The sequence below is a fragment of the Chrysemys picta genome, chromosome 7 (genome assembly GCF_011386835.1).
Source record: "Chrysemys picta bellii isolate R12L10 chromosome 7, ASM1138683v2, whole genome shotgun sequence".
Lineage (NCBI taxonomy): Eukaryota > Metazoa > Chordata > Testudines > Emydidae > Chrysemys > Chrysemys picta.
The window spans coordinates 98,243,303-98,256,364 of NC_088797.1; the positions used below are offsets into that span (position 1 = coordinate 98,243,303).

A 13,062-nucleotide genomic window follows, 5' to 3' on the forward strand; every position below is an offset into this window, starting at 1 on the left:
TACCCCTGTACTGGGCACAATAAGTTGTTTTGCTAAAGCATATCTTCCAGAAAAGCATCCGGTCTTGGCTTGAAGACATCAAGATGGACATTTTACCACATCCGTAGGTAGTTTGTTCCAGTGGTTGATCATCCTTGCTGTTAAAAATTTATGTCCAATTTCTCAGTTGATTTTGTCTGTCTTCAGCTTCCAGCCATTAGTTGTTGTTACGCCTTTCTCTGCTAGATTAAGGAGCCCATTAGTACCCACTATTTTTTCACCATTATCAAGTCACTTTTGAATCTTTTGATAAGCTAAACAAATTGAGCTTTTTAAGTCCCACTGTACGGCATTCTCACCAGACCTTGAATCGTTTATGACTCTTTTCCTGAACCCTCTCCAATTTTTCCACATTCTTTTAAAAATGTGTCCTCCAGAACAGGAGATGGTATTCTAATAGTCTCGCCAATGTTGTATGTAGAGGTAAAGTCACCTCCCTTCTCTGTGCTCTCCTGTTTAGCTCTTTTTGGCACAGCATCGCACTGGGAGCTCGTGTTGCTTGTCTACTTTGAGCCTAAATGCTTTAGAATCACTGCTTACCAGGATACTGTCCCCCATTCTGTAGGTATTGCCTTCATTCCATGTTCCTAGATGCATAACTTTACATTTGGTAGTATTAAAATGAGTTTTGTTTGAATGGGCCCACATTACCAAGCAATCCAGATTGGTCTGTATGGCTACTCTGTCCTCATTATTTATCAGTCCTTTTAGATTTATCAATCTTCTGAGGCTTTTCTCCCTAATTAGCTATATTGTCTTTCAAAAGGACATGGTGATTCAGATCAACCCACATTTTTTTCTAAATATAGACTTAAGACTGTACTGTAACCAATCAATTTCATTTTCCATTTTTGAATCTAGAATCTTTTCTTAGACATCAGTAGTGTCTTAAATTACGCTCTTAATTAAACTAATGTTTTCCTGAAATCTTTTGTGCTATTTGTTCTTTACAGACCCAGGTCTATAGGTGCTCCAGTTTTTAAGCAGAGGAGAGCCTCGGATATAAATGGGAGTTTAAAAGTGTGAAATGCGCTTCGTAAGCCAGATTTTGCTCAGTTATGATGGTGTAAATCTGTAATAAGTCAACTTTCTTCAGATGAGCTATTCTGGATTTACACCAGTGTAACTGAAAACAGAACCAAGTCATTTTCTGTAAAAAGAAGTACAATTTGCATCCAGAGGTCTGAAGGAAAGTAGTACAGTTTTCAGCCTTACTTGGATTTTCCAGAAAGGAGGTGTTTCAGCTTGTGGATGGTTTTAAAGAGTTCTTTGTATATAGCTAACTAATGGGTTGCTAGATATATTGTTAGATTAAAGCAAGTTAAAATATTAGTTGTTGGGACATGCTGTTAAACCAATGAAGTTTAATAAGCAACTGGAGAACATTTGGAACAAGAACAAGTTGAAAGCAGCCTTCAGAGGAACAGCTGTGTTATCTTTTATTTATGGTACAGTGTGATACTGTCTAACATTCCTGCCTGCCTGATTTTACTGATTTATAGTATGTCTATTATTATGAAATCTGGAACCATTAAAGATTAGCACAATCATCAGTTTATAAATGCAACTTTAAAGTAGCAGCAGCAGCAAAGATGGTGCTTTAGTATAGAACTATTTGGAAAGGCTTAACTCAAAAGATGGACTTTGCACCATTCTCTGACAGTTTAAATGGGGCTTTGACAAACCACCAGAGGGAGCATATTCTATAGTCAGGAACTCTGCACCAAGAATTATTCTGCCTCTAGTCCTCAAGAGTGCACAGCTATGGACTGTCAACAAAGCCAACCCAGTTAAAATTAACCAACTTGCTGTTGCATGGGGAGAGTCAGTCCCAAAGTAGCCAGGTGCAAAATATATAGGGCTTTATAGATTAAATCCCTCACCTATAAATTACATTCGGAAGCAGATAGAAAGGTAGTTCGGGACACAGAGTACAAATGCAATGTGCTAATTAGGTCCCACTGCACTAATAATAATATTTGGTGCTTTGGCAGCATTTCTTACTGAGTGAAGGCACTTTACAAAGGTTAGTAAATTCTATCACCATTTTATATATAGGGAAAAAAACACTGAGAGGTTCTTTCTTCTTAACCTCTGAGAGGACACTGATTCTAACCAAGCCAGAGGACTGCTGCATTTTGCATTAGCCCACTCCAGGCCCTCCACACAAGTAGACTTATGTCATCAAACTTTAGAGGAGGGAAATGGAATAGTGTTTGTTAGAATGTTGGAAAGGTAGCTGGTACCCATCCTGTTAAGAGCTTTAAATGTTAAAACCAAAACCTTGAATTCAATGCGCATACCAATAAGCACCCAATGGAGACAGTACATTCTCTTGCATACTCCAAATGACTGCCCTCCTGCATCAGCTTTAGACAGCGTGTCAGTTATTTAGGTGAAGTTGCTCAATATAATATTCATTGCAATGCTTAACTTCATGGTTACAATGGCATGCACTACCTGATGAACGTACAAAAGGAAGGGATGCAGGCTGGCAACATTTGTGGAGGCTCTAATAACAGCTGATTTTAAAAAAAAATTATTTTAATTGTTTAAGTATTTCATAACAATAAAAGAAATCTACTAACAGTAAAGTACGTTTAAATATAGTTTGATAAAAACTAATTACAAAACTAATCAGATTTAGCTCCAGTATTTCTTGTGCTAAATTTTACTCTGTCAGTAGTATTATAATGGATTTTTAGCAGTGTAAGTAAGAGCAGAATTTGGCCCAATATCTTTTTAATTTACCGTATCCTTTAAGGACAGATACATTGTATTTGTGAAATTAAATATTTAATCGATTAGACCAGTGGTTTTCAACCTTTTTTCATTTGTGGACCCCTAAAAAAATTCAAATTCAAATGGCAGACCTTTTTGGAAATCTTAGACATACTCTGCAGACCGCCAGGGATCCGCAGATCACAGGTTGAAAACCACTGTTCTATGCTAACAACAACCTTTTGCAGACCCCTTAGACATATTCTGCTGACCCCCAGGGGTCCATGTACCACAGGTTGAAAACCACTATGTGGCATACTCCTGGAGCACAACCTGGAACTGTGGGACTTCTGAGTCCCCTTAAACTCTCCTCCCTGAGCTGTCTCTCACAATGCTATCCTAGTGACAAGGAGCCAACCCATCCAGGTGCTGTGATCACTCCATCAACATGTGGAGTTGCTGAGTTGCATGAATGCTTTCTAAGGCACTCATGAATTATACACAGGGAAACTCCAGCCAATCACCATAGCCCTCAGCCTTGCATCCCAGAAATGTACCGTCTTACACTGTCCAAGACTACTTGAACAGTGCAAGCTCATTAATTAGTTTACCACTTTGTCAAAGGAAAGTGAATATGCACCAGCCTTTGTAATTTGAGCAGATTCCCCAAACACTTTAGACAAACTGACTGGTAAGGACAAAACATTAAAATAAGTTTAGTAACTACAGAAAGATAGATTTTAAGTGATTATAAGTGTTAGGCACAGAGTACATAGTTGGTTGCATAAGAAATAAAAATAGAATCGCGGCCTTAATTCTAACTTTAACAGATTAACACTGGATGTTCCATGCATTTTACAGTTCTTAATACACAGGCTGACGTCCCTTCTCATCCTGGGGCAAGTCTCCACAGTTCGTTGTCTTCTAAACAATCTTCTCGGTGTTGAGATTGGGGAGGAGAAAAGTCCAGTGATGATGTCATCAACCCTCATTTATAGTTTCTTTCCACATCCTAGAAAGATCTTTGCTGTGAGGTGGGGGTCAGGTAGCCCCAATTGTATATGTGCCCTCTCTGAGGAGTCTCTGGGAGAGTGGATGCTTGATGAAACATCAACACCTGTCTGGCTAATCTAGATGTAAATCTGTCTTGTCAGTGTTAGTTACTCCTTTGTGGCCACTGAAAGGCTAGCTGTGGGCATTTCCCTTTTACCATATATTACAGCAACAAATACATAGCATTATTTCATAACTTCACATACAATGATAGTACATACAATTCAACAGGATATTAATGTTCAAAAAATCAAGACTTCTTAAATGATACCTCCACAAGCCATGCATTGTATAAAACATATAATCATATCACAGCAGTGAATATGGGGGTTCCAGAGTGCTAGTTTGAGGTACAGTGTCATATACTGTATTAGACACTTACTGATAGCAAGTACTATAAAATATTACACAATCAATGCAATATGCTATTTTAGAAAATATTAATTGTGGGATCTGCAGTTTAATTTTAAAACGTTTACTTTAAATCTTTCCTCTGGTAATTTGTTTTTCATAGTTGACTGAAGACAGCGAACATGTTATTAGGCATCAAACAGAAGAATTTGTAGATCAGAATTTCCAGGAAGGTAGCTCAATAAAAATACTTGTCTTTGCTCTTGATTGATATTGTTTGATGAAGATGCACTTATTGCCTGAGCTGGAACTATAGTATACGTTTATTGGTCCAGATTGATACCCACACTCACATTGAATAATACCATATTCAATCGGACTTCTCATGGTGTAAGGAAGCAGTTCTCAAACTGTGGGTTGGGACCCCAAAGTGGTTTGCGACCTAAGTTCCCTCTAAGGTGCTCGGCCACATGGCCGCGCAGCAGTCTATTAAGCGCTGAGCAGGCACTCAGCGCTGCAGCACAGAGAGATGCCTCTTCCCCAGCCCTGGACCTGCTGCGGCCAGGGGAGAGGCACCAGCCCAGCCCCGGACCTGCCGTGGCTGGGGGAGAGGCACCTATTCCACGGCCCCAACCCCGGAACTGCTGCGGTGGGGAGAGGCCCCTCTCCCCCCAGCCCAGGTGCTGCTGAGGGGAGAAAGAGCTGGTGGGGAGTTCTCTCTCCTTGCTGTAGCCCTACTGCACCCCAAATCCCTCATTCCCGGCCCCATCCCAGAGAGAGCTGGTGGGGAGTTCTCTCTCCCTGCTGTATCCCCACTGAGCCCCAAATCCCTCATTCCCGCCCCCATCCCAGAGCCTGCACCCCAGCCAGAGCCCTCATCCCCCTGCATCCAAACTCTCTGGCCCAGCCCTAAGCCCTTTATCCCTAGCCCCATCCCAGAGCCCGCACCCCAGCCAGAGCCCTCACGCCCCTGCACCCCAACCCTCTGGCCCAGCTCTGAACCCCTCATCCCCAGCCCCTCCACAGAGCCTGCACCCCCAGCTGGAGCCCTCACCCTCCCACACTCTGAACCCCTCCGCCCCACCTCCGCCACATGAATTTCAAGGGACACGATCATAGGACCTAACCACATCAGCCACACCATCAGAGGCTAGTTCACCTGCACATCTACCAGTGTGATATATGTCATCATGTGCCAGCAATGCCCCTCTGCCATGTACATTGGCCAAACTGGACAGTCTCTACGCAAAAGAATAAATGGACACAAATCTGACATCAAGAATTATAACATTCAAAAAACCAGTAGGAGAACACTTCAATCTCCCTGGTCACTCAATAATAGACTTAAAAGTGGCAGTTCTTCAACAAAAAACCTTCAAAAACAGACTCCAACGAGAAACTGCAGAACTGGAATTAATTTGCAAACTGGACACCATCAAATTAGGCCTGAATAGAGACTGGGAGTAGATGAGTTAGTCTCTAAGGTGCCACAAGTACTCCTCATTGTTTTTTACAAAAACGAATTTCCCCTGCTAAATACTCATACCTTGTCAACTGTTTCAAATGCGCCACCTTGTTTACATTGGCCTCATTAACACTACAAAAGTGATTTGCGCTCCTTCTTGTCAACTGTTGAGAATTGCCTACTTCCAACTTAAATTGAATTGGCTCATTAGCACTGACCCCCACTTGGCAAGGCAACTCCCATCTTTTCATATGCTGTGTATTTATACCTCCCTACTGTATGTTCCACTCCATGCATCTGATGGAAGTGGGTTTTAGCCCACAAAAGCTTACGCCCAAATAAATTTGTTAGTCTCTAAAGTGCCGCAAGGACTCCTAGTTGAATTTTGTTATGTATCACCTCCAATTCATTCCGTACATGTGTGGGAAAAATTAGAGTGTACACTGGTCACGACCCAATTTTAATGGGGTTGCCAGGGCCAGCATTAGTCTTGCTGGGACCCAGAGTTGAAGCTGAAGCTCCACTTTCACCTGGGGCAGTGGGGCTAAGGCTCCGGGTCCCTCTCCTCCCACCCGGAGCAGTGGGGCTTGGGCTCCACCTCCGTGTAGTAATTTTGTTGTTAGATGGGTGTTGCAGTGCAATGAAATTTGAGAACCCCTGGAAGGTATTATTCACCATGAGTAAGGGTATAACAATTGGGCCCTTTGTGAATACATACTTTTCTATATTTTCAGGGTTGTCAAACTAACAATTAATGAAGGTGATTGCAAAATGTTGAGTTTGATGTTTGATCACTTGATGATTACCTGTTCTGTTCATTCCCTCTGGGGCACCTGGCATTGGCCACTGTTGGAAGACAGGATACTGGGCTAGAAGGACCTTTGGTCTGACCCAGTATGGCCATTCTTATGAGTGAGATTTTTAACAAAATGTGAAATACATTGCAAATATTTTCATAATAAGAGATACAGCCTCCCCTCCACAACTGACTTAAATTTAATTCAAAATTAAGGTGGGGCTACATTTTTAAAATTAGCATAGCATTCAAATAGTGAATGCTACAAAATGGTTTCAATTATTTACTTTTATTACATATTTATTTTGATTAATAAAATAAATCTGAGAGTCTGTCTCAGACTCCAGGCCAAATTATTAAAACAATTATATTTTATTAGAAATTAACCCTTTTGTGTTCACATACAACTTTTAAAAAAAATCACATTTAAGATGAAACTTTTCTTTCCAAAGTTGAATTTCTTTAGAAAGTTTGATCCCAGTTTCTCTAATTGTTTGATGTTGGCAAGGATAAAAAATACGCTTGTCCCATTAACAATATTAACCACATTTTGTTTGACAAGTCGGTGTCAAAAAAGCTGAATTTCAAAACTTACAACTATGTAAATAATTGTCACCTCTCGGAGGAGTAGGGCCTTTGTTAGGTTTGAAAAAGGTTAGTTTTGCTATATCGAAGTATTGCCTATTTGAAAATGGTATGCTATGCATATATGGCTCCAGATTTTAAATCTAGAGGTCCAGATTCTGAAGTTGGTTAGTCCACTGAAAAGCATGAGTTAACCATGAAAACAGGTGGAGTTACTTCTGATTTACAGTAATCTTAGATCAGTACTTGGCCACTTCTGAGAGAATACTTCACATTAGGGAAGTATTCACTTTAATAAAGGTAGGATGTTTTCCCCCTCCGTTTGCCCCTTAATCTGTTACCTTCCACCAACTACCCAGCACTTCAGTTGTCATCTTCTCCCCTAGATCATGTTTCCATGAATGTGATGATTGGAATTGTGATCACAAAGAATTATATACTAAAGTCCTGCTGAGCAGGCTGGTTTTCATGGAGCCCAGAGAGAGAAAGAGTGGCCTTGTTCACAGCAGTCAGTGCAAATCCATGCACTGAGCATGGGAGGCAGCTAAGCCAGGAAACAGCTGCTGAGTTTAAATTATTTGATCCTTCTTATTTGAATGCATGGGGGAAAGATAAGGGAGGTTTGGATGAATGTTTGTTTGTATATTCAGTATAAAATGGTAAAGTTAACAGACATCAAATTTTCAAATTGGGCTCAAGGGGCCACATATTTGCTTTTGTTCCTGTAGTTATGCCTCGAATCAGCATGAGTATGCATTAATATGGTAGCTAGTAGTCAGGGTTCTCCTTTCTGAAAATTTTTGTATGTAACTTTAGAAGCCAGTTTGAAAATTGGATCCTGGACATCTGTGTTTTTCAGACACCTGGGATTTAAAAATAAATAAATAAATAAATATTCCTACAAATTGTACATGTTACAAGATTCTAGTTGTATCTTGGTGATTCTGTTTACATCTATAAAACTACCTGATGAACACTATTTTAGTTTGTTTTTCTATCTAATACTTTTCATAAGAAGACCATTCTATTCATTATAAATAAATAATAGTAAAAGGGCTATGCACTGCAGAAGAATATAACTTAAAAAAATAGCATTTAGTACCACAAGAAGGTGTGTTAAAAATGTTGTGCTATGCTGGCTTTACACTAGATGTGGCTGATGTAGAAAAAAGAAGGAGTGTAACTGAAGCATTACGAGGTAGAGTAAGAGAGAAACTGAAAACATACAAGGTAACTTATTTTTCTTGTACTTGTAATTTATTGTTCAAGTGAAACATGCAAGAAGCTACCTTTTTTGTGTGTGTGAAAGGCTGAAAGTTCAGTCAATTTAGAAAACTTTTCTGTTGTGCCACACTGTTTGGAATACCTCCAAAAGTCAAGTATAAGATCTGTAAAAGTTGTAAGTGAATTAAGTTTTTGACTTTCTGCGTGCTTTTCAGAACAATGGTTGTGTTGGTTGTTTCTGTAGAAAATAAGTGTAATACTATACCTCTTGTTTTAGGTTGAACAAGAAAAGTCCACAGACAAAAGCCTCTCTGATACTAAAATATACCAGAAAAACCTTGAAGTGAGGACTGAGGTAATACATTTTACAAATATTGCAAATAGTAAACAAAATAAGTAAGCTATATACATTATATTCAGTTCAGTGCAAAAAATGCATGAGTTAAATTTCCAATAGTATCTTTAACTATGATCATGACATGCATCTACTCACATTTTGTTACTAATTTGTTGGTTAATATATTGCTGTTTGTTATTGAATGTATATATAAATATTCCAGATATCCATTGCAGCCAAATTAACATTACTGTTGAAATGTTAACTGTTGAATTTTTGAATTTTTATGAGCTTAACTATATAACCTGAATGCTGCATTTGCATTTTCTGACTTTTTTGTGATTCATAAGGTTTGATCCTGCACAAGAGAGGTGCAGAATGTTGTGCATAATGGCCAGACTTGGCAGAATTTTATTTTATTTTATTTTTTATAAATTTGATAGATAATAGCGTTTATTTTTAAGCATTTGCCCCATTTTTATTGACTTACATTTTCACAATTGCAGGAAATTATGGGGGTCAGACAACAGGGGGTGAGCAATAATTATTTAATTACAGTAGGTGTTGACATTCAAAAAATCAAAGCTTTATAACTGTTAAAACACAAATTTTCAATATCATATGTCAAAACTTACAAAGTAAATACCCTTAAGTCAAACTCATAAGTTCTCAAGCAGCATTTTTCTTACTTTGTCTATCTGTAAATTTTGATAATTGTTGATGGAATTATTTTTGGTCAGTTTGTGTGTGTATAATGGTATCAATGTCTCTCAACATTCCTGATTGCCATCACCTCGGCAAGAAGGATAGGGGAGATAGCGGCTCTGGCGAATCCCTCCTTCACAGTGTTCTTCCCTCACAAAGTCACGCTTAGACCACATCCGAAGTTCACTCCCAAGGTGACCTCTGCATTTCATGTGAACCAACTGATTCACCTTCCAACCTTTTATCCCAAGCCTCATCAGAAGGATAGGGAAACCATGCTCCATATGCCCAACGTTAGGAGAGCCTTAGCCTATTTGGCAGGAGAAGAGTTTTTAGAAAATCTCCAATACTCTTCCTCTCCATTGCGGATAGGTTGAAAGGTCCAGCGATTTCAGCTCAAAGACTCTCCAAATGGGTCTTGAACTATATCAAACTCTGTTACCAGATTCACAGTTTAGCACCCCCATCCACAGTACACTCTATGAGATCAGTCTCTTGTCTGTTGCCTTTGCCCGGGGTATCCCTATATCAGAAATCTGCAAAGCCGCTACCTGAGCATCTGCACACACTTATGCCATATTGGGGGACTCTCCTGCAGATGCCTGAGTCGGCACCACAGTTCTGTCATCTATGACAGACTCGACTCTGAAGCCCCATCCTTCAGTGGGAGGTCCTGCTTGGGACTCACCCACAGTGGAGCACCCATAGAGACACTACTTGAAGAAGAAGAAGTTATTCACCTTGTGCAGTAACAATGGTTCTTTGAGATGTGCGTCCCTATGTGTGCTCCACGACCCACACACCTCCCCTCTGCCTCAGAGTTCTTGGCAATAACTCTTCAGTAGAGAAGGAACTGAGGAGGATTTGCCTTTGGCAGAGCATGAGGTAGAGGGCAGCGCATGCATGGGCTGAATGGACACTGCTACAAAAGTTCTCCAATCAGCAGTGCAGCAACGCAGATATACCTAGAATGAAGCACCCATAGGCCAGGTCTACACTAACCCCCTAATTCGAACTAAGGTACGGAACTTCAGCTACGTGAATAACGTAGCTGAAGTTCGAAGTACCTTAGTTCGAACTTACCTTGGTCCACACTCGGCAGGCAGGCTCCCCCGTCGACTCCGCGGTACCCCTCTCGCCGAGCTGGAGTACCGCAGTCGACGGCGAGCACTTCCGGGTTCGACTTATCGCGTCCAGACTAGATGCGATAAGTCGAACCCAGAAGTTCGATCGCTCGCCGCCGAACTACCGAGTAAGTATAGCCAAGGCCATAGGGACACACATCTCAAAGAACGATCATTACTGCACAAGGTAAGTAACTTCTTCTTGTGGCCATCTCTGATAAGTTACTGAAAATCAAAACAATTTTAGACTTCTAAATCTGAAAAAGTTTTTTTTCTGGTTAATTACAAGATTTTTACATTGCTACATAATAATGATTGCTGAAGATTAGTGTTTTTGCTTGGGCTTTGTTTGTTTGTTTTTCATCCTTAGACAGAAATCTTATCGGATGACGGCTTTACATTTTTTATTATGACTGGTGAAGAAGGCTCAGAATTAAAAGATTTGGACAAAAATACATACCAGGTATAGTATTTTTTTCTTCATGAAAGTCATCTAAATTCCTTTAAAAAATCTCATATTTATCTAATCGTCCTTGTGTATTCTTAATTTAACTAATGCCACTCTCCTTCAAGCATCTATCAACTATTGTAAAGCACCCATCACTGTAGTATCTAGGCACATTTTCTCTTTCCCCAGGTAATTCTGTGCCTCCTTTCATGTCTCCCCAAAAAACTTCCTCTCCTATGAATCCTGCCTCAAAACTTGTTTCAGTTAGCTGGCTTTCAATCATTGATCGCTGTTAAAGTGCTTCTATTGCCAGTCTTGCTCCTGAGCACAAGAGAGTTATTTATATAAAAGAAAAAAAAGGTTCACTTTACAACTCAAATATTTGCTACCCATAATTTATGCCTATAAAATAAAACACAATCAAAATGCCCTTCCGAGAACTGTGTCCTCTCTTGTTTTGTTTCATTAATTCTCCTAAAACATTGTTGATCATGTCTTTACTCTTCAACACTTGGTTATAAGCTTATCAAGATAGGGACCTTGTCTTACTTTTTGTATAAATTATAATGCACATCACTGGTATTATTAAATAATATGCAACATTTGGATTGTATAAAGGATAAACAACTATGCATCATAGGATTATAAAAACATTGGAGATTTAAAGTGACATCATAGTAAACTATTAGTAAGGCAGAACAAAATAATAGTAAGATAAATCCATCAGTAGTCTATCTTCTTCTACAACTAGAGCTCAATATCTTTTGTGTGTGTAGTGTGTAGAGTTTAAAATAAACTAAGCCCCCAATACTGCAAATACTTTTTATGTTGCCACAGCCCTGGTGAAGCTTCCCATGTTAGACATTCACCAGACTGCTGCATTTGAATCTCCAAATGCTAGACCAGGGTGGGGAAACTATGGCCCACGGGCCGAATCCAGCCCCTCAGGGCTTTGGATCCGGCCTGCGGGATTGTCCCCCGTGGCTCCGCGGGCCCCGCACCGCTCTGCAGAAGCAGCTGGTACCACTTCCCTGCGGCCCCCAGGCAGGGGAGCAGAGGACTCCGTGTGTTGCCCTTCCCTCCAGGCACCGCCTCCCACAGTTCCCATTGGCTGGGAACCGCTGGAGGTTCTGGAGGCACGGCAAGGGCAGCGCATTCGGAGCCCTCCGCCCCTCCCTTCCCCAGGGGCCGCAGTGCTTCCTGGAGTGGCGTGGGGCCGGGGACAGGGCAGGCATGCATGGAGCCTGCCTTGGCCCTGGTGCGTGTTGCTGCCTCCCCGGAGCCGCTTTAGGTAAGCGGTGCCGTGCCGGAGCCCTAACCCCTCCTGCACCCTGCCCCCCAACTCCCTGCCCTAAGCCCCCTGCCTGCACCTCGCACCCCTCCTGCACCCCAACCCCCTGCCCCAGCTCTGCATACAATTTCTCCACCCAGATGTGGCCCTCGGCCCAAAAAGTTTGCCCACCCCTGTGCTAGACCCATGTGCTTTAAGCTTCCCTGGGTTTGAGTAGACTCCAGCACTGTATCTTTCTTTAGCCTCTTTGGCACACTTATGGGAAGAGACTTTGTTACACCTTCATGGAAGTGGGACCTCATGGTTCAGCTGCTGTAAGCCTCAAGGACCAGTGCTGACTCCTCCAAGACACCAGTTGCTTAAGCAGAGCTCCAACCTTGTGGGTACTTTGTGGGTACATTTACCTCTCTATGGATATGTGATAGTTGAAGCACATAACCACCAGGCTTTGCAAAGGTTTCTAACAAAATTACTCTTTACTTTAGATAGTACAAGAAATGGAGGGATCTGGATAGAATAATAAAAATCCTGTACACATTTCTCTGCTTCAGTTTCCTCACCACATTTGAGCATTCTTTGGGGTCAGGTCAGAGTTTTTTAAGGAGTCTAGCATCCATCCATCCTTCCTCTCCTCCTTCCCTCTTGCACATGGCTTCTCTTTCAGAACATGGAGTCCCTCTCATTCCCGCAGCCTACTTCTGGTCTTTTTTCCCTCTTTCTCCAAAATGGCTGGTGAGAGACCCTTTCTTTTATAACCTCCTTTGTAGTACGCTGATCAGTCTCATCAGGTATTCAGTCTCCCACCAGTGATCCATTGCTTAGTTATCTCCCTCTACCCTCATACCAAATTCAAACTTGAAAAACTGGTTTGTCCAGGGTGGTAGCCAGTTCCTTGTCCAAGGGGTATACATGTATATAAAGGA

At 41.1% G+C, this 13,062-nt stretch overlaps 1 protein-coding gene across 1 annotated transcript in view; it reads left to right on the top strand.

Moving 5' to 3' along the window:
* CC2D2B (coiled-coil and C2 domain containing 2B) overlaps positions 1-13,062 on the top strand; it is an 88,306-nt gene that overhangs the window by 2,168 nt on the left and 73,076 nt on the right. Inside the window, exons 3-6 of the mRNA XM_065553625.1 lie at positions 4,328-4,397; positions 8,161-8,240; positions 8,512-8,589; positions 10,771-10,863. Of these exons, the coding sequence (XP_065409697.1) occupies positions 4,328-4,397; positions 8,161-8,240; positions 8,512-8,589; positions 10,771-10,863 (321 nt within the window). The remainder of the gene's footprint in view (positions 1-4,327; positions 4,398-8,160; positions 8,241-8,511; positions 8,590-10,770; positions 10,864-13,062) is intronic.